Here is a 21,674-nt window from a genome sequence, read left to right as displayed (position 1 = left end):
GTGTGTGTGTGTGTGTGTGTGTTGTTTTGTTTTGTTGTTGTTGTTTTAAATATGTTTTTATTGATTTCAGAGAGAGGAAGGGAGAAGGAGAGAGAGATGGAAACATCAGTGATGAGAGAGAATCATTGATTGGCTGCCTGCTGCATTCCCCCTACTGGGGATTGAGCCTGAAACCTAGACATGTGCCCTGACCAGGAATTAAACCCTGATATCCTGGTTCATGGGTCAACACTCAACCACTCGGCCATGTTAGGGTCACTGAAGGAGGAATGCATAAGGCCAAAGGGGGTAAAGAATTCTGAATTTATTGTTACATCTGCTAGCAGAAAGGCTGAGACCAAATTGGCATCAGTGGGGCAGAGTAGGGGGAGCGGGATACTTATGTCTCTTGTAAAGGTCAGTTAGAGTAACCAGTCAAACCAGGTGCAGGTGGGGTCCAGGTGTAGGCAGTCCACTGGAAACTGGGTGAGGTGGTTCACTGGAAAGTAAAGGCCATTAATCATGAAACCTATAATGAGAATAACAGGAAAATTGCTGGGAGGGGCAAGAGCCCCAAGCAGGCCATAATTCAAGAATGTGCCTAACATTCCAGCCTCTCTTTTTTTTTTCTCCTATAAGCTGGGGTTCCTGCAAGCGGGGGTTGCTGAGGAAGGCTAATCTCATTTTTCTGTAACTTCTTTATGCTTAGGTGGAGTATAGAGATGTCCCTAATTAGTCAGCGATTGAGGGAGGGGATGATCCCTAGTGTAGGTCTGGAATAGCATCATTTCCCCTATGGATCTATTGGTAATTGCTTGAATGTGGTTTTGGAGGAACAAGGAAAGAGCTCTTAGGATGCATGGGCCAAAGATGAGTGCCAGGAAGAGCATTCAGAGGGGTCCAACTAGAGGTAGCAGCCAGGAGGTCCAGTTAAGATTCCATAGCCAGGTGCCCCAGGATTCCCAAAGATGTTGTTGGACTTTGGAGGCCCTGTCAACTAGTTTCTTGGCTCTATCCCTTACTATGCCAGACTGGTTGGCGTAAAAACAGCATTCTTCCTCTAGGAATAGGCATAGCCCCCCTTTCTCAGCTGTGAGAGGTCAAGTCCTCTTTGATTTTCAAGGGTAACTGCTGCCAGGGAATCTATCTGGTCCTGGACTATGACAATACTTGGGGCAATCTCCTCTAAGCTGTCTGCAAGGTCTTTGTTTAGGCTCTGATAGTAGGAAAGGGAGGTTGCCAGTCCGCCTCTCCCAGTGCCTAGGCCTGTAACTATTCCTAGGCTGGCAAGGAGGGGAAGGAGGGCAATGCCCCTCCTGGTCTGAGCATAAGTGGTAAGAGGAACCTTGGTTTTCCAATGATAACCAAAAAGTAAACCACCAGCATTTCTTAGAACACTATCACTTTCAAAAAAATACATTTTTAACAAAACACATGACATTACATTAACAGTTCCAAATCTACTTAATAGATTTTCTGTAACAAAAGCTAAAATCAGGTGAACTTGAAACTTATTGAAATATTTAGATGTTTACCATTTAACCCAGCAATGCTCCAAAGTTTTTAAGTGACCAAAGACTTTGGAAAATTATGTACAGGCATTTGAGGCTGGAGAAAAGGCAAAGAGGGGCAGGGAGCAGGCCCTGCATCCTGTTCTAGGACTGCAGTTTCCAGGCCTCCAAATCCTTGGATTTAAAACTGCCACATTTTTCCTTAGAGATAACATGCTAAGGTTTGGGTGATGATGAGTTCAGCTTCTGATGGTATCAGGACTGTTAAGTAAGTGTTTGCAGTTTTGCAGTAAAAAGGTTGTTCTTTGGGAAGGGGGCAGGGGTGTCTAGTAAGAAGCAGTGTAGAAGTGAGGTGACTACTGGCTGTGAGATTAGTCTGTCAACCCCCATAATAGAGACTGAGTAGGGGACAAGGGTCCCAGCGAATTCAGGGGGGGTAGAGTAAGTGGCCCCAGTGTCAATTAAAAAGGAGATTGGCTTACCTGCTACCACAATCATTATCTGAGGCTCTGTCCTGGTGATGTAAGCCTGTGGGGCCTTGTCAGGGCTTAGGCAGCTTCAGTCTGCTGTGGCCAGTCCCAGGAGGTCTGGGAGCTCCAAACTATATCCAGAGGGTAGCCTTGCTGGACTGGCTGATGTCAACCTAGAGGGGCAGTCTGACTGGCTGAGTTGCCGCTGCGTACTGCTCTCCGAGTAGCAAACTTGGGTGACTGAAGCCAGAACAATGGCTCCCCTTCCCTGTGGAACCCTCCCAGGTTTCAGCACCAAATGATAAGGTTGCTGAAGGAGGAACGCACGAGGCCAAAATGATACATTTGTTATGTCATCTGGAAAACCAGGTGGGCTGAGCGCCCAAATGGCATCAGCACCCAGGGACTGGGAGTTAGAGATTTTAAAGGACTCTATCTAGGCAGGCTTTTTCTGGGCGGAGAAATCTCTGGGTGGGTCCAGATCCTGGGAAGGTCCAGAGGGGAAGGATAATGGTCTTAGCAAGTGGAATGAGTCTAAGCAAAAGGGAATGTCGGTTGTGAAGTGGTCTACAGATCAGTTCCCAGGGGAGGGGGTATCGATCCAATAATTTGATCAGACCTAACAAGTCACCGCTGGCTGGGACATCCTTTGTTTTAATACCCACATAAGCTCATTTCTTTCTATAAATCACAACAGATTAATTATTGCTAACAGTAATGAACAACCCCAAAATATCAGTGACTTAAACCAATAAAGATTTACATTTTGTTTATGCTACATAACATCAGGGATCAATCAGGGATTCGGGTAATGGAACAGCCACCATCTCAAATGTTTCCCTCCATGCCAAGGGGGGAAGAGAGTTCTCAAATGCTCACCTCTGAGATAACATGTACCATGTCTGCTCACATTTTATTAGCCAGAAATAATCACAGGATCCCACAAAACTACAGAGGGCCAGGGAGTACAATGCCAAGTGCTGCTAGGAATATTGTAATTCTACTGACATAGTTGTAATTCACTGAGCTCCACCCTTTTCTTTCCTTCTCCTCTTGCATTTTCTTTCTCTTTCCAACATTGCAAAATATAGTTAATAATGATATAATTTATGTTTTGGTTTTCATACTGTTTGCCAAAGAATTGCATTTTCCCACAATGTCTTGTTATTCAAATCCAGTCTTTAAGGATAATGTGATTTTTTAGAACTTGCTTTTCTTCCCTCTCTTCCTTTCTCGCCTCTGCGCATATCGACCTGACATTTTCAATACATTATTTATTTATTTATCCTCTCCCAAGAATATTTTTCCATTGATTTTTAGGGAGAATGGAAGAGAGAGGGAAAGACACAGAAAGAAAGATCAATGTGAGAGAAACACATCGATTGGTTGCCTCCTGCATGAACCCTTACCAGGACCCGAGCCGGGGAGGAGCCTGAAACCAAGGTATGTGCCCTTAATCAGAATCAAACCCAGGACCCTTTGGTCCGCAGGCCAACGCTGTATCCACTGAGTCAAACTGGCTAGGGCTCCATACGTTTTCTCTGTTAGCAGAGACTGAGCATGTAAGTCAGATGGAAAAGGACAAAAGCCCATATCATTTCACTCATAGTGGAATATAAAATGAAAGAAATAAAAGAGCCCAGCTGGTGTTGCTCAGTGGTTGAGTGTCAACCTATGAACCAGGGGATCACAGTTCAATTCCCAGTCAGGGCACATGTTCGATCCCCAGTAGGAGATATGCAGGAGGCAGCCTATCAATGCTTCTCTCTCATCATTGATGTTTCTATCTCTCTTCCTCTCCCTTCCTCTCTCTAAAATCAATAACAAAATATATATATATATTTTTTTTTAAAGTAACAAAAGAACTAACAAAGCAAAATAAAAACAATCTCATAGATACAGACAATAGAATGGTGGTTACCAGAGGGAGTGAATGGGGGAAATTGCATAAAGGGAGTCAAATATATAGTGATAAATGGAAACTAGACTTGTGCTGGTAAGCACACAATAGAGTATACAGATATCAAATTACAATATTGTACATCTGAAATTTATATGTGATTAGCCAATGTGACTTCAGTAAAAATTAATTAAACATTTAAAAAGAATTTATAATGCCTTCTCCTCTTGTCCTCTGACAGATGTTTGAAATTATACTTTCGAGTCTCAGTTGGTTTTTTTGTTGTTGTTGTTGTTTTTTAATATCGTTATTGATTTCAGAGAGGAAGGGAGGGGGAGAGACAGAAACATCAATGATGAGAATCATTGATCGGCTGCCTCCTGCACGCCCCCTACCGGGGATTGAGCTCGAAACCCGGACATGTGTCCTTGACCAGAATCAAACCTGGAACCCCTCAGTCCGCAGGCTGACACTCCATCCACTGAGCCAAACCGCTCAGGGCTAGAGTCTCAGTTTTTTAAGGGAGTTTGTGTGATAGTGATGTCACTAAACCACTGTGCCAGCTTAGGAGATCTCAAGATTGTTCAGTGCAATTTCAGTCCAAACCAGATGTGTAGTTCTTCCCACCTTGTCTTTAGGTATCTAGTGGATGCTCAGGCTTATGGGCATTGGAACATTGTGGGAAAGCGACCAAAAGGGGAACTGCCACTGCAAAAAAAAAAAAAAAAAAAGCAGTATTGCTGGGTTTTCAGCCAGTCACTGGCATGTGAAAAATAAGTCACTGCACAACCTGCCCAAGAGATGGAGGTGTGTGGCTGAGGGGGTGGTTGCATTCATCCATGAAGGCAGAGCATTTGACTGGTAGAGACTTCTGAGCCCTTTTGTCCAGTGTATCTTCTCTCTGCTCCTCAGACACATCCTCAGTGCTGTGTACTGGGAGTTGGGCAGAGGTACTCACTTACCTTAGGCAACTTACAAGGTAGGTTCGTAGGCAGCACTCCCTCTGCTACTCCTCCCTTTTTTCCCTTCTTTTAAAAAAAGTATATTTATATTGGTTTCAGAGAGGAAGGGAGAGGGAGAGAGAAATACAGTGGGCCCTTGACTTATGAGTTTAATTCCTTCAGAGACCGAGCTCGTTAAGGAGCTCGTTAACTCAAATTACTTTATCAACTCAATGCAAAAAATCGGAGGAGAGACAGCTGGTATCTCAAAAAGCTCGTTAGTCGGGACACTCGTAAGTCAAGGCCCCACTGTAGAGAGAATCATTCATCGGCTGCCTTCTGAACACTCCCCAGTGGATATCATGCCCACAACCCCGGCATGTGCCCTTAACAGAAGCGAACCTGGGACCCTTCAGTCCATAGGCCAATACTCTATCCACTGAGCCAAACAAGCGAGGGCTCTTCTTTCCTTCTTACTCTCCCCTGGTTCCCACTCACACCTATTGTATCTTTTCCATATAAAAACCTCATTTTCTTTTCTTCTACAATAGAATTGAGCACCCTCTTGTGGACAAAAAAGGAGCCACATACTAAACCAGACAAGCTCAGGGGAGGCCAGCATGGCAGGCCCTACAGAGTCAGAGACCAAAAGTACCCCCATAGAATTATCGGAACATAAATATTCCTATCTAAAAGTGGGTCATGAAGGGTCTTCATATCCTAGGCCTGTAGCTTCCTGGACAAAGGTCAATCTTTACCTTAAGTGAGCCTGTCCGTTGTCTTTCTGCATCTAGGATAACATACATTTGAATTATCAGAATAACCTCTTTTATCAGACCCCTTAAAGCACAACCAGACACCAGAGCATGAGACCACAGAATCCCTCATTGTTATCTTGTTTTCTGAATACCATCTCTATGTGCTGTAAATATTATTAACTATTCTGTACCCACCAGTATAAAAGAAGTATGTGTCCCTCCCCTTTACTTTTTATCCAATTCCAGAGATTTCCCCACTTTGCTTCCTCTCGCCCCCTTAATCTACCACCAATGAAACTCATGTAACCCTCCTTATGTCTCCACCTTTGATTCTAATGTATAAAATAATCTGCAAAACTGTCATTTTTTTTTTTTTTTTTTTTTTGGAGCATTGTCTCAATTCATTGAGATTTTGCTTCCTGGAAATTGTCGACAGTTTGGTTCAAATAAATTCATGAAATTTCTCTATAGGCTTGGACATTTCTTAAGTCGAAACCCTCAAAATCAGAGCCCACATCATTGGGCACTGTTTTCTATATGCTGGATGGTAGGAAGGATGGGGTTTCCAAACGTACAGAGGTAAGAGGAAATACTTGTCCTCCGCATGGAGAGTTAGGAAAGGGGAAAAGAAATTCTCCACCCTGGATTGGGTTAATCCATCAAAACCATCACTGAATGTTCTTTTTATAGAGGTTGAACATTCACACCCTGCTCTACCTGGCGCTTCCTTAAAATGCAAATGAACAAAGAAGGGTATCTGCTGTTAGTTATTTGACCTAAGTAAAGATTAATTTCCAGCCCTTTCCTGAGAGTAATTTTTTATAAATGAGAAACTAAGGAAATTGGGTACTTTGAAGAGGTGTGGAGAGGAGGGCATGACCAGAGATTGTGACCAGGCAAAGAATGGGAAGGCTGTGAGGGTTTTGCTGTAGCCTTGCGCAAGTAAAGTTATATTTACTTCCCAAACCACAAACTTAAAATACTCATGTAATTCTGTTTTCCAGAGCAATAACATCAGTTTGTTCCTTCCAACTATTTATTCATCCTGAACTTGCTGACCATGTCTGTCTTCTCCATGGTCACACCTACCTGGCCTAGACTATATCTCTCTTGCATCAAACTGAAAACTTTCTAACCCTATCAGTGAACTAGGATAATACAATGCTCTCCTCTCTCACTTGCCGTGGGCCCCAAATAGGGATTTTGAACCCTAATAACTTTATGCATACCTCAGTGAGTGTCCAATAAATTCTGTACCCTCAGCCTATATCCCCACAATTGCTTTTCTGAGGAGAGATGAGACCAGGCCAAGCCTTCGATGTTCAATGCAGTGATGCCTAAGGGGTTTAAGGGATTTCTGGACCAGAAAGTGTCCAGAAAGTTGGTTTTTTCAAAGGGTTCCAATATCACTGGAGGAACTAAGAAAGTATAAGAGAAATGAACATAATGGAAGCAAATGGGAGGCAATTTGGCAGCAAGAGTAGAGACACTACGTAGCAAAGAATGACCTTCAAGAGAAGCAAAAGCTGCCAAGAAATTGACTGTCAATCAACAGGAAATGACATTCACAGCAGAGCAGTGCGGATAGCACCAGACATGTTACCAACGGACCCTACACAAAAAGAAAACAAAATTTGGGATACTTTAAGGTATGACAGCTTTGATAATTATTACCTACTATTTTGATCATCTTCAAACTTAGAATGTTGTGAGGAAGCTAGGACCATATTTTTCTTAACTTTATGACTATCTACCCACTCACCTTTTCCCAAAAACTTCAAGGATTTGTGGCCTGGGAAGTTAGTGTTAGACTAGCTGCTGGAATGTTCTAAGGCTCTGAAACTAACTTGCTTTTCTGGAACTGATGTATTTACCTGATAACCACAATAAACCAAGTACTGCAACAGACCTTTCCCAAGGAGAAAGCAGACAGAGGATAAGGTTTAGGATTTGCCAAATTGTGCACACTTTTTCTTTTAAGCTTTCTATACAAGCTTGGCAATGTTTAGGGAAAACTGAAGTAACACTATCAGGGTCAAGGTCATGATCAGTACTTCATCCCAAACCCCATACTCCATAATTGACTTACTACAAATACTGACATTCAGGGTTTTTCTTAAAATTCCTACTGAAGTTTTTGTTCTTATTGTTTTGAATGGCTGCTGGCTCTGCACCAAGTTACACAAATGTCCTACCAGGAAAGTGTCTGTGACAGACAGAATTAATTAATAAAAGTGTAGATGGCCACAGTATCTTTAGCTGTAGTTGCCAATGCAAATGAGTCAGAGGGTTTGCCTCAGACACTGAGTTAATTGTGAAACTCTGCAGCGGGAAATGCCATTGGAGAGTGCTTGCTGACCTCACAGTTGCAAAAACTATTTAAAAAGATGTGGAAACCAGATGTTTCAGTCGCATTGCAGCCTCTGCACTGAGAATTTATCCTGAGGAGCCCCTAATAGGCTATTATTTCTCTACAACTGAGACATGATCATCCTAATTTACTTATTTGTCTTGCTGTGGGAAGACGCGCATGGATGGGGATTCAAGAACGGAATTTTTCATAACTCCATATGGCTTGGTAAGAAACTGTACTCATTGAGCTTCTAGTTGTGAATGTCACTTCTTTGAATTCGTGGAGAAGTGAATCAAAGCAGTAGATTTTTCTGTTCTGGTCAAGCCTGGTGTTTGAAAAAAATGCTTAGGAAAGATAACTTTTGGAATGCCTATACCATTTTTAAAATAGTGTTCCTGCCTTCTAAGATTTAAAAATAGCTTTTTATAAAGTGGTTCAGTAGGAAATAGAGGTTAATATTTATATTCTATATGAAAATATATTTAAGATTTTTCAAAGCAGATATGGTTGTATAGTGGGGAATGTTTGTTTAACAAAAACATCAATGTATTGTTTTGTTTTTATTTCAATGCATTTGCAATGAGATTTTATAGCAGGTAATCGTAATAAAATCATAACAGGCAAATCAGAATATACAATAACTTTATAATCATTGCTCCATGTACTCTGACCCAGAGTGTATATCTTGCTTTTTCCAAAGATTCTTTTAACTAGTTTGACAAAGTCAAAATGTATTTCTGAATGCATTCTTACCATATTGGTTCCTTTTGTTTGAGCTATCCATGTACTTTTCTGCCCTTTTTGTTAGATAAGGAACGTTCCTTTTGCTGCTTTGTTTTGTTAAGTGTTAGTGAGGAATGAATTGGACCTAACTGTGAATATAAACAATAAACAAACAAAAAAAAGCCAAATACTGAAAACCCTAAATACCCTTTCTAGTATTCTGAACAATGCTTTAATTCTCATGATACAAATTAATATTGCTTTATGTTCATTATTGTGTTTGGTAGTGAAAATATTTTTGAATTCTTAAGAAGGAAATTGAGGGATTCCTGTATAAAATAAAGAAATAAAGAGAAAGCAAAGTTAACTTCAGGCCAGAGCGTGGTTTTATGCTTGCTAAGCAGCACACAGTTGTAGAATATTTCAGCATGTTTCTCCCTGGTAATAGTAACTGCAGCCATGCGGACTTCATTAAAAAGCTTGATTTGCAATGTACGGCCTTGCCGCCTCTTTTTTCAGCTTGAGCCAGCGAACTAGCTTCGTGCTGAACACTGAGATCCATTTGGCAAAGCTGGGGTCTGGAATTTACCAGAGGAATGAACACGTCTCTGTTTATTTTCACTGCACACAATCAACTAAGGAGATAGCCACAGATTTGTTAGACAGGAAAAAGATGGTCATGAAGCTAGTAAGAATTAAACCCATATGGATGAACTTGGATATGCTATAAAACTCTCTAATGCTCAAGAAATTTGGAGCTGTTGTCGTTGGTGTTTTTAAAAGTGATTTTGTGTTTTACAAAAATATAAACCTGAACAATAGAAATTCTGTCCTAGTGGTAGAGAGGAGCAAACCCAAATGTTTGTTAATAGTGCTGCAAATTTGAGGCTTGGGGTAATTGCACATTGCTCCAATCTGGGACAAATTATTGACCAGTCAGCCTAGCACGAATTGTTTACAGTTGGTTAGGTCCATATAGCATGGGAAACTATTTAAGGAGGAAGGAGAGTTGGATTAGAAGGCAGGACTCGGCTAGCAACTATCAAGAACAAGGCACTTGAAACCCTTGGACTCAGTGCCACACCAGTAAAATGAGAAGGTTGAAACCGAGGACCCCTACGGTTAACTTTTAACTCTGGTATGGTAAGTTGAACCAGCATAAGTGGGGACTGTCTGTAGTTGCATTGCCCACTCTTGTCCAAGTTGCTTAGGAGTAGGACTTGATCCTCCGCACCTAGCAAACTTCCTCATGGTATATGCTCAAAACAACCAGATTGGAAACTAGTGAAAGTTTCGTTAATGAAACTTTACCATATGAAGGAAGTGGAAGTAGGTGAGTTTCAAAGGGGAAAATGATTGCTGTGTTCCTTGTGTTCTCTGATCTATACTAGTAAGTATCAAATTGACTGAGGTCTTCAGTAATGGGCTTTTACATATAATGTATAAAAGGATCCCTTGGGGTCCAGAAAAACAGAGAAAATGCCACGCAACATTCCTATTGGACTGTGGCAGTGTCAACTTCAGTCGGGGGAGGACAGCAAGGAACAATCTTTCTAATACGGCTGGCTCCATGTCACTGCATGCCAAGATATATGCCTTCTCATTGGCAATGGTCTTGATGGTGACTGATTGCCCAGGTTAGTGTACAAGGACTGAACCATAATCTGACAATCTACATAGAACTATTAGAGCTATGGTACGATTATTGCCCTGAGAATCTTTTCTCATTGTTTCCATGGCAAAATGCACTCCAAACTCAAAACAATCCTTTTAAATAATGATCTAGTGGGAGATAACTCATGCGTGATTTAACACTACCAAAAATATGTTGGGAATAAATGGGAGCTAAAAAAGGACAAAACATTTAAAGAACTTCAGAACCAGTAATTAGGTGTGCCCAGGATTTTCTCTGCTGCGTTTGAATCTAGTTTTCTTTTCTTTAATGAAATATTTGTTGGCTTTGGATTCCTTTCAACTTTCCCTCAGTCTTTTATTTGTTTACTAAACTCTCAGTTGTATTGTATTAGTCATTTCCCTCAAATGGATATTGTGGCTTATTTTTCTCCATCATTGTAAGCTGTATTAATGGATCAATTTTCATGATTTCTTTGCCTTCACCTCCTTTTTTTCACCTATTAGTTACCTCTCCAAGTTTTTATGTAACTTAAAGCCAAACAAAACAAAAAGTCAAAACTTGATCACCTTTTTTAGTGTAGGAATGCAATGTTGTACTGGAACCCTTTCAGGTTCCAGAACTTGATTTAGCCTCAAGTTTCTGTCTATGTCCCCAGGTTTCCCTAAAATTCCCCCTCATTCATATTTTTCCCCAAAGCTTTCTAATAATGGAAATGTAGCTACCCAATGCTGCTGACCCAAGGAACCCTTTGGCAGGAACAATAGCTGATGTAATCTTCCATCTGAGGTCACAAGATTTCCCTTGTTCCACAAGAATGCAAGTAGTGCATTTACGACTTTTTGTGATTTCACAGAACAAGCAGCAGGCGTATATCACAGAGAAGCTCGGTCCGGCAAATACAAGCTCACCTACACAGAAGCAAAGGCGGTGTGTGAATATGAAGGCGGCCGCCTCGCCACCTACAAGCAACTAGAGGCAGCCAGAAAAATTGGTAACTGATTTGACAATGACTTTCTTTCTTGTTCATCCTTGGGGAAAAAATATCCCATCTTTCCTGTAACTCCCTAGTAAGACTTCTCTATTCACCCCTGCTAATAGTTCTCTAAGTCCCCATGACTTCTCTCATCTCTGCCCTCCTGCTTTTCCCATCTTCTCTGCCTACAGCTAGCTAGTGGAAAGTTCATAATTCTAGTAACTTATTTGGGGTTACAACCCACTGTGAGCTAGTAAATAAAAATCAAAAGAAAATGAAGGCATCTTGATAACATTTAAATTCCTCAGAAATTTAAGCCATTGCTATTCATTTTAATATTACTCTAGCCTTCTTGACTTCTGAGTTTGGGTTTCCTCATGTGTTGAGCAATGTTATTATGTTGAGTCTTATAAGAAAATTTACATGGTAGAAGAAATACTGAATTTAGTGGCTTTTTTCAAAACGTTTTAATTTTTTTCTCCCTCCCCTCCCCCCCAACATTAAGTGGAAGAATGCATTTGTATTTCAGGATCAAAAGCTATGAGAAAAAGGAGGATAAGCAAGTTATAAGATAGCAGGAAAAGGGAACTGGGAACATGATGTCAGGAGATCTAGTGGAAAAACCCAGTAATTAACTAGTGGGTTTTTGTTTGTTTGGTTGTTTTTTTGTTTTGTTTTGTTTTTTTACTTATTTAGAAAAAGGGGGGAGGTTGCTACCATCTCTCCTGGGCTTTCAGGAGAATCCAAAAGACTACCCTACTTGGAGCTCTTCTCATTGAAGAAAGCCCTTTGCTGATAGAAAAGTACCTGGCAAAACTTATGCTGGCAAAATTACAGGTGTTCTCCAAAGTCTTCCCAGATAACTGCTCAGCCTGTTCCCACAGGATTGAGTGTGACAGTGACTGGAATGATGGATACAAAGCCAGAGTCACTACTAGCTGCCCTGGACTTCAAGTAAAATTGTTCTCGGTTGCCGTTGGCAAGTATTTAAACAGAGAGTTAAGAAGTTGAGCAAGAAAAACAGGGCTGAGGCTTCGTTTGAAATTTATGAGCGCTTTTATCCCTCTTCACATTTTAAAAAATACTAGGAAGCAATATCTTGATTCATCCTGAAATAGAAATGACTTAAACTATGATTTGAAAAAAAAAGTTTTCAGGACCGATGGTACTTTCGGAAATTATCTCTTTGCACTGGGTAGGTCATTGGTGAAAAGAAGCCAGCTCTGAACATGGAATGTTTTCAGATTCGTGGGGTTACAATTTCTAGTTCACCTTCATCTTTTTTTATTTTTAAGTAATATGTCATTTCTTAGTAAAAGTCAGATGTTATATTTTATGTGTTTCAATTTTATTTTTTTTTTAAGAAAACCGTTTTTCTCCTTTTACATGAACTGAATTTGGGCAGCAAAGAAACTGTCAGTGCTGGAAGGGACCATCTTTGTAAAGATGACTTTCTCTCAGCTGAGCCCGTTTACCTGTTAAGTGTAAAACCCTTTCATTCTCTTGCAGGATTTCATGTGTGTGCTGCTGGGTGGATGGCCAAGGGCAGAGTTGGATACCCCATTGTGAAGCCAGGCCCCCACTGTGGATTTGGAAAAACTGGTATTATTGATTACGGAATCCGTCTCAATAGGAGTGAAAGATGGGATGCCTATTGCTACAATCCACATGGTTTGTTAAAAATAATAATTTTATACTTTGCAAAAATAGTTACATGTTACTAAGATGTTGTTAAGATGAAATAGCTTATTTTTCCAGAGATAAATCAGTTTAGTGATAGTAATTAATAACTATCATTCATAGAGTGATTATGCTGTGTCACTAATTTATGTTCCTTAATCCCCACTGTCAATCAATAGTCACCACCCTACAAGGAGCTATTTTTATACCCATTTTAGAAATCAGGAAAGTGAGAGTTAAGAATTTAAGCGACTTACCCAAAATTATGTAGCCAATAATTAGTAGGCAGGCAGAATTGTGAATTCAGGTCTTGTTTGTGCCATGGAACTTCCTGACCACAAAGGGGGGGAGGGGGGAAAGCAGGTTATGAACTCACACTTAATTAATTAAAACAATTAAATGGTGCTACCAAATGTTAACTGTTCAAAGTTATCCCTTTGCTAGAATGGGGAAAAGGAAACAGAATAAACAGACTTCCTAATTTATTTTTGTGCATCAATTCTTAGATTTCCAACTAAGCAACTCTCACTCTGTGGTTTGTTTCAATAATTACATATTAGGTATACTAGTCATTATTATACAGTACATTTTTACTCCTATTCTTATTCCATGGTGGGTAGTAGCTAGGAAAACTTTAAAGAGCAAAATTAACTCTTTATAATTACTATAAAGAGTTACTCTTTGTTCATATTCTTGGAGAAAAAAATACACTATTCCTTTTGGATGTAATTCCTCCAGAATAATATTACAAAGTGTTAAAAAGTGTTACGAAATCTTTCCTGCATTTATGATCATAAACATCCTCAGGTGGTGTCCCATTTGGATCTACCTTATAAGAAAGTCCACAACACAGAGGAGAATTACAATAAAGTTTCAGCCTATTGTTATAGTATTTATTAATGATATTAACTACTGTTCTCATGCTTTTAACTAATCTATATCTCAATATAATGTGTATTTCATGTAGAAAAGAATTTTATCTAGAGCTTCACCTATTCCCACTTGAGGCCAAATATGAATAAATGCAGTGCATTTATATAGGACTATAAATTCCAAATCACTTTGATATATTTTAAGCCTATCCAGTACTACACTGTATTTAATCCTATATTTAGTCATTGTTAATAATTCATAGACCTTCTTTTCCTTCTCTCTCTCCCTCTCTTTCTTTTTCTTCAATATATTTATACAGGCAACTTGCTTTTAACTCTCAAGAGTAATTTTTATTTCCAAATATATTCTCTGATTCTTCTTTTGCTTGATAAATTTGAGGCTCTCTGAGCACATATTCCATTGTTTTCATAAGTCAAAGTCTAGGGGAGATGAAGAAGTGCTAATGAAAAGGTACTTACAGTATTTATTGCCCTTTTGTAAAAATATTACTTTAATTACAAATTTTTATAAGCTTCTTTTACTTCTCATAGAAGCTGAACACTTTTTACTCTGTAAATATGTGTACAGAATCCTGAATTCAATGATATGCTGATTATTTAGGATATGGTTAACCACATGGCAAATGAGGACTGCCTCAACTAGGGAGAAGAAGAGCTCATTGAAAAATAATTGGCATAAAAAAATTATAACAATCAGAAAAAATAAAATAATTATTGTTAATTACTCAATATCACCAAATTACAGCTGATTGAAGTCAGAAGAATAGGGTCATTAAGAAATGTTTAGAAGTAAACTTGCTCATTCAAGTTCTGAATGTATGACCTAATGTTGACTGCTTTTTATATGAACACTTTTAAAAAAATAATTCTTTACTGTTGAAAGTATTTTTCCCCCATTGACCCCCTCCAGCCTGCCCCCACTGCCTGTCCCAGGCCTTCACCACACTATTGTCTGTGTATATGAACACTTTTAAATCAATTAAGTCCTCAGGGACCTAATCAACTTTGTGAATATGTCCTTTTCTAAATAAACAGAGATGAGGCAATAACTATATATGTAACATAAAATATACAGCTGAATAGATATAGCTAAATAGACAACTAAAATAATTCAATATTTGAATTTTTATCCTAATCTAATGACATATGCAACAAAGAAAGGGTGCTATGGGGCAGAGCGAGTCACTCCAAACGCTGGCACTGTACAACTTATGAACACATATAAACTATGTATTGTATAAATTTTAATAATACAATAAGAATAACTTACATTTTGTATAACATCACTTTTTTTAAATCTTATTTGTTGGGTATGAACATATCGCTTTTTAAAAATATATATACTTCTTTATTGATTTAAGAGAAGAAGGGAGAGGGAGAGAAAGATAGAAACATCATTGATCAGTTCTCCTGCAACGGCCCCTACTGGGGATCGAGGCCGCAACCCTGGCATGTGCCCTTGGCTGGAATGAACCCAGGACCCTTCAGTCCGCAGGCCGACGCTCTATCCACTGAGCCAAACCGGCTAGGGCTGTATAACGTTCTTAAGTTATCATCTATATTTTATCCTCAGAATATTCCTGTGTGGGAAATAATAGGAGAGGCATGATTACATTCAATTACCAATGAAGAAACAGGTATAGGGTGGTCACAGAGTGCTTGAACCAGATCTATGACTTTTTTTAAAAAATTTATTTTTATTGATTTCAGAGAGGAAGGGAGAGGGAGAGAGATAGAAACATCATTGATGAGAGAGAATCATCCATCAGCTGCCTCCCACATGCCCCCGCCCTGGGGATTAAGCCCAAACCTTGATGCCCTGGTTCACAGATAGATGCTCAACCATTGAGCCATGCTGGCCAAGCTCTGACCTCCCCAGCCTTTCTAAGGTCCTGTTCTGCCTTAGAGATAAGCTTCTTTAACTTCTATGGCAGTAAGAATTCTAACAAGATTTTTAAAAATAGTTACTTTAAAGGAGAATATTCTTGGAAAAAATCTCTAATTGATAAAATGAAAAATATCTTCAAATGCTAGCCAGAGTTAGCACTAGCACCACCACTCAGATTATTTTTGAGTTTCCAGGTTTGGTTTGGTCTTTCAAGATACTGGATACTTACTTGATATGGAATTAAAATTAATCAGGGCCCCTCCATACCTTTCTCTCTAGGTCATACAGCAAGTCATTGGTCTGGAAGAGGTTGTTCTTATAACAGGTTATGTGACACAACATAAATCTGTAAAATGAAAAATGACTTAAAAAAACATATCTTCACCAAATCCTCAAATAAGATTAAGGTGTTAGTTTAAAACCAGGAAAAGGCCCTAACCGGTTTGGCTCAGTGGATAGAGCATCAGCCTGAGATCTGAAAGGTCTCAGGTTCGATTTCCATCAAGAGCATGTACCTTGGTTGCGGGCACATCCCCAGTTGGGGGTGTGCAGAAAGCAGCTGATTGATGTTTCTCTCTCATCAATGTTTCTAACTCTCTATCCCTTTCCCTTCCTCTCTGTAAAAAATCAATAAAATATAAAAAAACAACAGGAAAAAGACTATAGGAAGATTATAAATTATTCCTTTGAGCTGGATTAGCGTGACCTCTAAGGTCTTGTAATCTTGAAATTCTATAATGATTTCCCAAACAGAATATATTGGACTCATTATTCTACATATTCCAGTCCCTAAAGACACAGTGGTGACACCACAAGACAAAAACATCAGACTGGGCTGTTGGTAACATGAATATATGTATTTGTCAAAACATATGGAAGGGTTCTCATAAGATTTGTGCATTCTATGCTTAAAAACATAAATAGACATCCCCCCAAAAATGTAACCAGGGATACAATTAATTAACTATTTTTTTTGCTATTTTACTTTTTTAATTCACAAGTGCCTGCTTAATTTAGAAAATTGAACAACTATTAATGAAAAATACATTTATTCTTTAGCTACAGGAATACACTATATACTATAGATGCTGTATGTTAAGCCATTTCTTTACTTTTTCATAAAGGGTTATAAATAAATGAACACTAAGACATGAATATCATTTTGAAGTAGGAATAATTTTTTCTAATGCTTTCTTATCTCCCCCCCACCCTCCCCCACCCCCGCCCCTTCCTCATTCCAGCAAAAGAATGTGGTGGAATCTTTACAGATCCAAAGAGAATTTTTAAATCTCCAGGCTACCCAAATGAGTATGATGATAACCAAATCTGCTACTGGCACATTAGACTCAAGTATGGCCAGCGTATTCACCTGAAGTTTTTGGACTTTGACCTTGAAGATGACCCATCTTGCTTGGCTGACTATGTTGAAATATATGACAGTTACGACGATATCCATGGCTTTGTGGGGAGGTACGTGTTGTTTTCCCATACAGAAAGTTAAAGGAACATTCGATATTGTGTTTGATGTTTCTTTAATTTCTCTCCAACTGTACCTACAATATTGATTTTCCAGTGTTTCTATACTCCTACAACACCATACCCTTTTTAACAAAGGTTTTTCTTGGCATGTTAAGTCATAGTCAATTGTTACTTATTATTAAAATAGTGATAGCTGCCTTTTGATTATTGTTAAGTTGTAACAATTATTTAAATAGTCTATTTATGAAGACCTCAAGATTGACTAACGACATGAGGGAGAAAGATGTGAGATGAGAAATTTGTTGGGGTTTTTAAGTCTTCTAATTTCTGTCAACCTTTAAAAATAATTGTAAATTCAGTAATGGGTGCCTTACTTCTGTGTACAAAGCAATGGGCTAAGTATTGTGGGTATACGGTAAACAAGCAAAGCCTAGCCCCTGCTTTCATACAAGTTAGCTAAACCTACAAAGGGCAGCATCTTAAAAATAGTTTTCTTTGCCATAAAAGACAAGTGCTCTCTTCGGCAATATTTCTTTCTCCCTTGGTCTTCAACATGCTGGGACATGATACTTTTGTGTTCTCTCCTTAAATCTTTAATGCAATCTACATTTTCAGAGACTTACAAAATATTTCAATTTAAAGAGTGTGCAATTAGGTGTTTTATATATTCAGGTCACCATTTAATAATGTGTATTTTAGACTATCCATTATCAATAGAACATCAATTCTTCATTATCCATGACTATATATAAAAATGTATATACTATTTTTTAAAGGTCTTCAACAGGCTATAAATTTATATTGTGTACTTTACCTTTATATTTCACCTCCCTCTCCCTCTCTAGAATAAATTTCACTGACAAAACTCAACGTTTATATAATGTGCAAGGGAGTTTCTTTCAAGATATGATTCATATAAAAATGAAGCCCTCTTATATCTATAAGGTCCAAGTAATTTTCCCACCTTTAAATCTGTCTACTCTAGAATTCAAAATATAATACTACCAACTATACACCCATTGATTTTTAATTGTGAAGAAAACTTTATGAGATTAATCAGAAACAAATTTTTAATTTTTTCAAGAAGATTCAAATTGTCTGCTTCACAAATAGTTTTGTAGGTGCACAGAGTAGAAATGCCACATATCTTTTCTTAAGAATCTCATTGAGAAGTTTACTTCAAATAATGTACATTGTTCTCCCTTACAAATTCAAATTTTTAAAAAAGCAACAAATCATCATAAAATAGTAGGAAAATAAGCCATTACTCGGGGGAAATAAAGCACTTTAGTTATCAGTAAGAGCTCATTGCAATAGCTGTATAATGTTCATTCGTGTGAATTCTCTTTGAAATTCCTTTTCAGATACTGTGGAGATGAGCTTCCAGAAGACATCATTAGTACAGGTAATGGCTCTAAATTAAGGAGCAAAACTATGATTTGTTTTCTCTCAGTGTCATTGAAAGTGAAGGACCCAGGAGTCATTACTGTTTACTTTTTTAAAGTTGAGAGACCTGCTCGCTGGCTTGTATATTCCAAGTATTTATTTATACCTAAAGAAAGATCTGTGCCAACTCCTTGCACTGAAAACGTGTAGACTCTTGTTATTTGTGGGAAATACAGTCTGAGATAGTCTTGAATCTGCAAATCCATGAAAACTGCCGTGGCTTATGACCTCCATAAAATGTAATAAAAGGCCAAGATTTTTCATTGATAAAGAATGAAAGTAATTTATAAAGTTGTTAAAAATACCTTCTATCACTGAAAAATTTTTACCTTATTTATTGCATTTTTATCTTAGTATAGCATTTCCCAAAGAGATTTATAAAGAACACAGTACTGTGAAATGTTTTTAATAGGTGTTACATGAGAAAGGATCTTAGGTCAGGTAAATTTGGGTAACATTGAGTTAAATAATGTTAAGCAGGCTTCTTTATTTGAAGATGTCAGAGACTTTTTAATATGTTAATTATGCATAGCAAACCTCAAATGGCTGGCTATGGTAGATAACCTTTTCCAAATCTTTTTTCTCCTGCAAATTATTTTGTGTGACTTTGTTCCACGAAATGTACCTCAAGAAATGTCCTTATAGTAGCATAAATGTATCTCATTAAGTAATACCACTGCTATCAACCCAAACTCACATATTCTGACTAAGAACTTTTATTTTCTTAGATATCATTTTTAATTTAATTACCAGCATTAGTATTTGACATTTTCCATGCCCAATTTTTCCTCCAAGTCATAAAATTATCTCAATACTATGCAACTAAAAACAACAGTTCTTAAGCTCAGATACTACTACCTAAATTATTCCCATGCCCTAGCCTTGCAGTACGCCACAATTCTCATTTATTCGTCATTATTGCAAGACATGGAACTACTTGTTCAATTCTTGAATGAATAATGCTTAAAACTTATTAATTCATTACTCTGTTACAATTTTCCTAGGATTGGTAAAGTATTAAACCTTCTGTTTCTCTCTATTTTTTTTCTTGAGGATATATTTTATGTTAATAGAAAGTTAAAAGAAGACATCATATGAGCTGTAGGAGGTAGTTGGGAGATGAGAATTCTATTTTTAAAAAGAGAGGGAGAGCCAAAAGGAAGCCCTGAAACGTGCCATTTGAGAGTAACATCTTTGTTCTTTTGCATCCTCTTCCTCCCCAGGAAATGTCATGACCTTGAAGTTTCTAAGTGATGCTTCAGTAACCGCAGGAGGTTTCCAAATCAAATATGTTGCAATGGATCCTCAATCGAAATCCAGTCAAGGAAAAAATACAAGTACTACTTCTACTGGAAATAATAACTTTTTAGCTGGAAGATTTAGCCATTTATAAAACAAAACCAGGACATTTAGTATTTATGTTTGTATCTTTTGGAATCCCTTGGATCTCACTTTTATATTATTATTACTGTTATTAACACTTATTTATTACTTTTCTAGATGTAAATGTAATACCTGATAATTTTGAGAAAATTGGAAATTACAGAAAATTTTAAATAAGAAAATAAAATCTCTCATAATTCCATTGCATGAAAATAACAGGTGTTAAAATTTATATATTTTTCTTTTAGTCATTTTTTTATTTGTGGTATCTGTATATATGTTCCTATATGTATTTGTATTTGAAGTTTTGGAATTCTGCTCAATATCATTATATCTTGGTGTGTGTTTTTTTAAACCTTGAGCTCTGTGACTTAAGTATTTTCCCATAACATTGAGTATTATGCAAAAACATGATTTTGAACAGCTGTAAAATGTTATGTATGATTTTTCCATACTTTATTTAAGCCTGTCTCTATTGTGGGAATTTTAGGTTGTCTTCATAAACATTGCTTCAATAAACATTTTTGAACATATGCATTTGTACAGCTCTCCAATCATTTGGGGGAGGGTCCTAGAAGTGGAATTACTGGGTCAGAGATTAATTAAAATTGAATTTTATTTTTTTATTTTGAGGTAGTTTTATTTCTTTTTAATTTTCTTTTAAATTAAATCTTTATTGTTCAGATTATTACATTTGTTCCTCTTTTTTCCCCCCATAGCTCCCCTCCACCTGGTTCCCACCCCACTCTCTGCCCTTACCGCCCCCACTGTCCTCATCCATAGGTGTACGGTTTTTGTCCAGTCTCTTCCCGCACCCCTTACACCCCTTACACCCCTTTCCCCACCGAGAATAGACAGTCCACTCCCTTTCTAAGCCCTGATTCTATTATACTCACCAGTTTATTCTGTTCATCAGATTATTTATTCACTTGATTTTTAGATTCACTTGTTGATAGATGTGTACTTGTTGTTCATAATTTGTATCTTTACCTTTTTCTTCTTCTTCCTCTTCTTACAGGATAACTTTCAGCATTTCATATAATACTGGTTTGGTCGTGATGAACTCCTTTAGCTTTTCCTTATCTGTGAAGCTCTTTATCTGACCTTCAGTTCTGAATGATAGCTTTGCTGGGTAAAGTAATCTTGGTTGTAGGTTCTTGGCATTCATCACTTTGAATATTTCTTGCCACTCCCTTCTGGCCAGCATAGTTTCAGTTGAGAAATCAGCTAACAGTCATATGGGTACTCCCTTGTAGGTAACTGACTATTTTTCTCTTGCTGCTTTTAAGATTCTCTCTTTGTCTTTTGCCCTTGGCATTTTAATTATGATGTGTCTTGGTGTGGTCCTCTTTGGATTCCTTTTGTTTGGGGTTCTCTGTGCTTCCTGGAATTGTAAGTCTATTTCTTTCACCAGGTAGGGGAAGTTTTCTGTCATTATTTCTTCAAATAGGTTTGCAATATCTTGCTCTCTCTTCTTCTTCTGACACCCTCATAATTCAGATTTTGGTACACTTGAAGTTGTCCCAGGGGCTCCTTACACTATCTTCATATTTTTGGATTCTTTTTTCTTTTTGTTTTTCCAGTTGGGTGATTTTTGCTTCTTCATATTTCAAATCTTTGACTTGATTCTTGCGATCCTCTAGTCTGCTGTTGGAACTCTG

The 21,674-nt window shown here is 38.0% G+C and overlaps 1 protein-coding gene across 1 annotated transcript; it reads left to right on the top strand.

Annotated features, from left to right (window-relative positions):
- Positions 1-7,987: 7,987 nt before the first annotated feature.
- On the top strand, positions 7,988-20,523 carry TNFAIP6 (TNF alpha induced protein 6). Its single transcript, XM_070423453.1, has 6 exons — positions 7,988-8,137; positions 11,125-11,262; positions 12,754-12,915; positions 16,947-17,175; positions 18,549-18,589; positions 19,854-20,523. Exons 1-6 carry the CDS (start codon positions 8,044-8,046, stop codon positions 20,021-20,023), a joined length of 834 nt encoding a protein of 277 aa, XP_070279554.1. The 5' UTR covers positions 7,988-8,043; the 3' UTR covers positions 20,024-20,523.
- The last annotated feature ends 1,151 nt before the right edge of the window (positions 20,524-21,674 follow it).

The sequence above is a fragment of the Myotis yumanensis genome, unplaced genomic scaffold (assembly GCF_028538775.1).
Source record: "Myotis yumanensis isolate MYYU_CA2020_CCGP unplaced genomic scaffold, mMyoYum1.0.hap1 SCAF_8, whole genome shotgun sequence".
Taxonomy (NCBI): domain Eukaryota; kingdom Metazoa; phylum Chordata; class Mammalia; order Chiroptera; family Vespertilionidae; genus Myotis; species Myotis yumanensis.
Note: the sequence above shows the minus strand (reverse complement) of the source record. Positions and strands in the feature narration are given on the sequence as shown.

Coding starts and splice junctions, on each gene's coding strand:
- TNFAIP6 (XM_070423453.1), top strand. CDS start 8,044: ATGATCATCCTAATTTACTTATTTGTCTTGCTGTGGGAAGACGCGCAT. Junction 8,138..11,124: donor TCATAACTCCATATGGCTTG/GTAAGAAACTGT, acceptor GTGATTTCACAG/AACAAGCAGCAGGCGTATAT. Junction 18,590..19,853: donor AGAAGACATCATTAGTACAG/GTAATGGCTCTA, acceptor CTTCCTCCCCAG/GAAATGTCATGACCTTGAAG.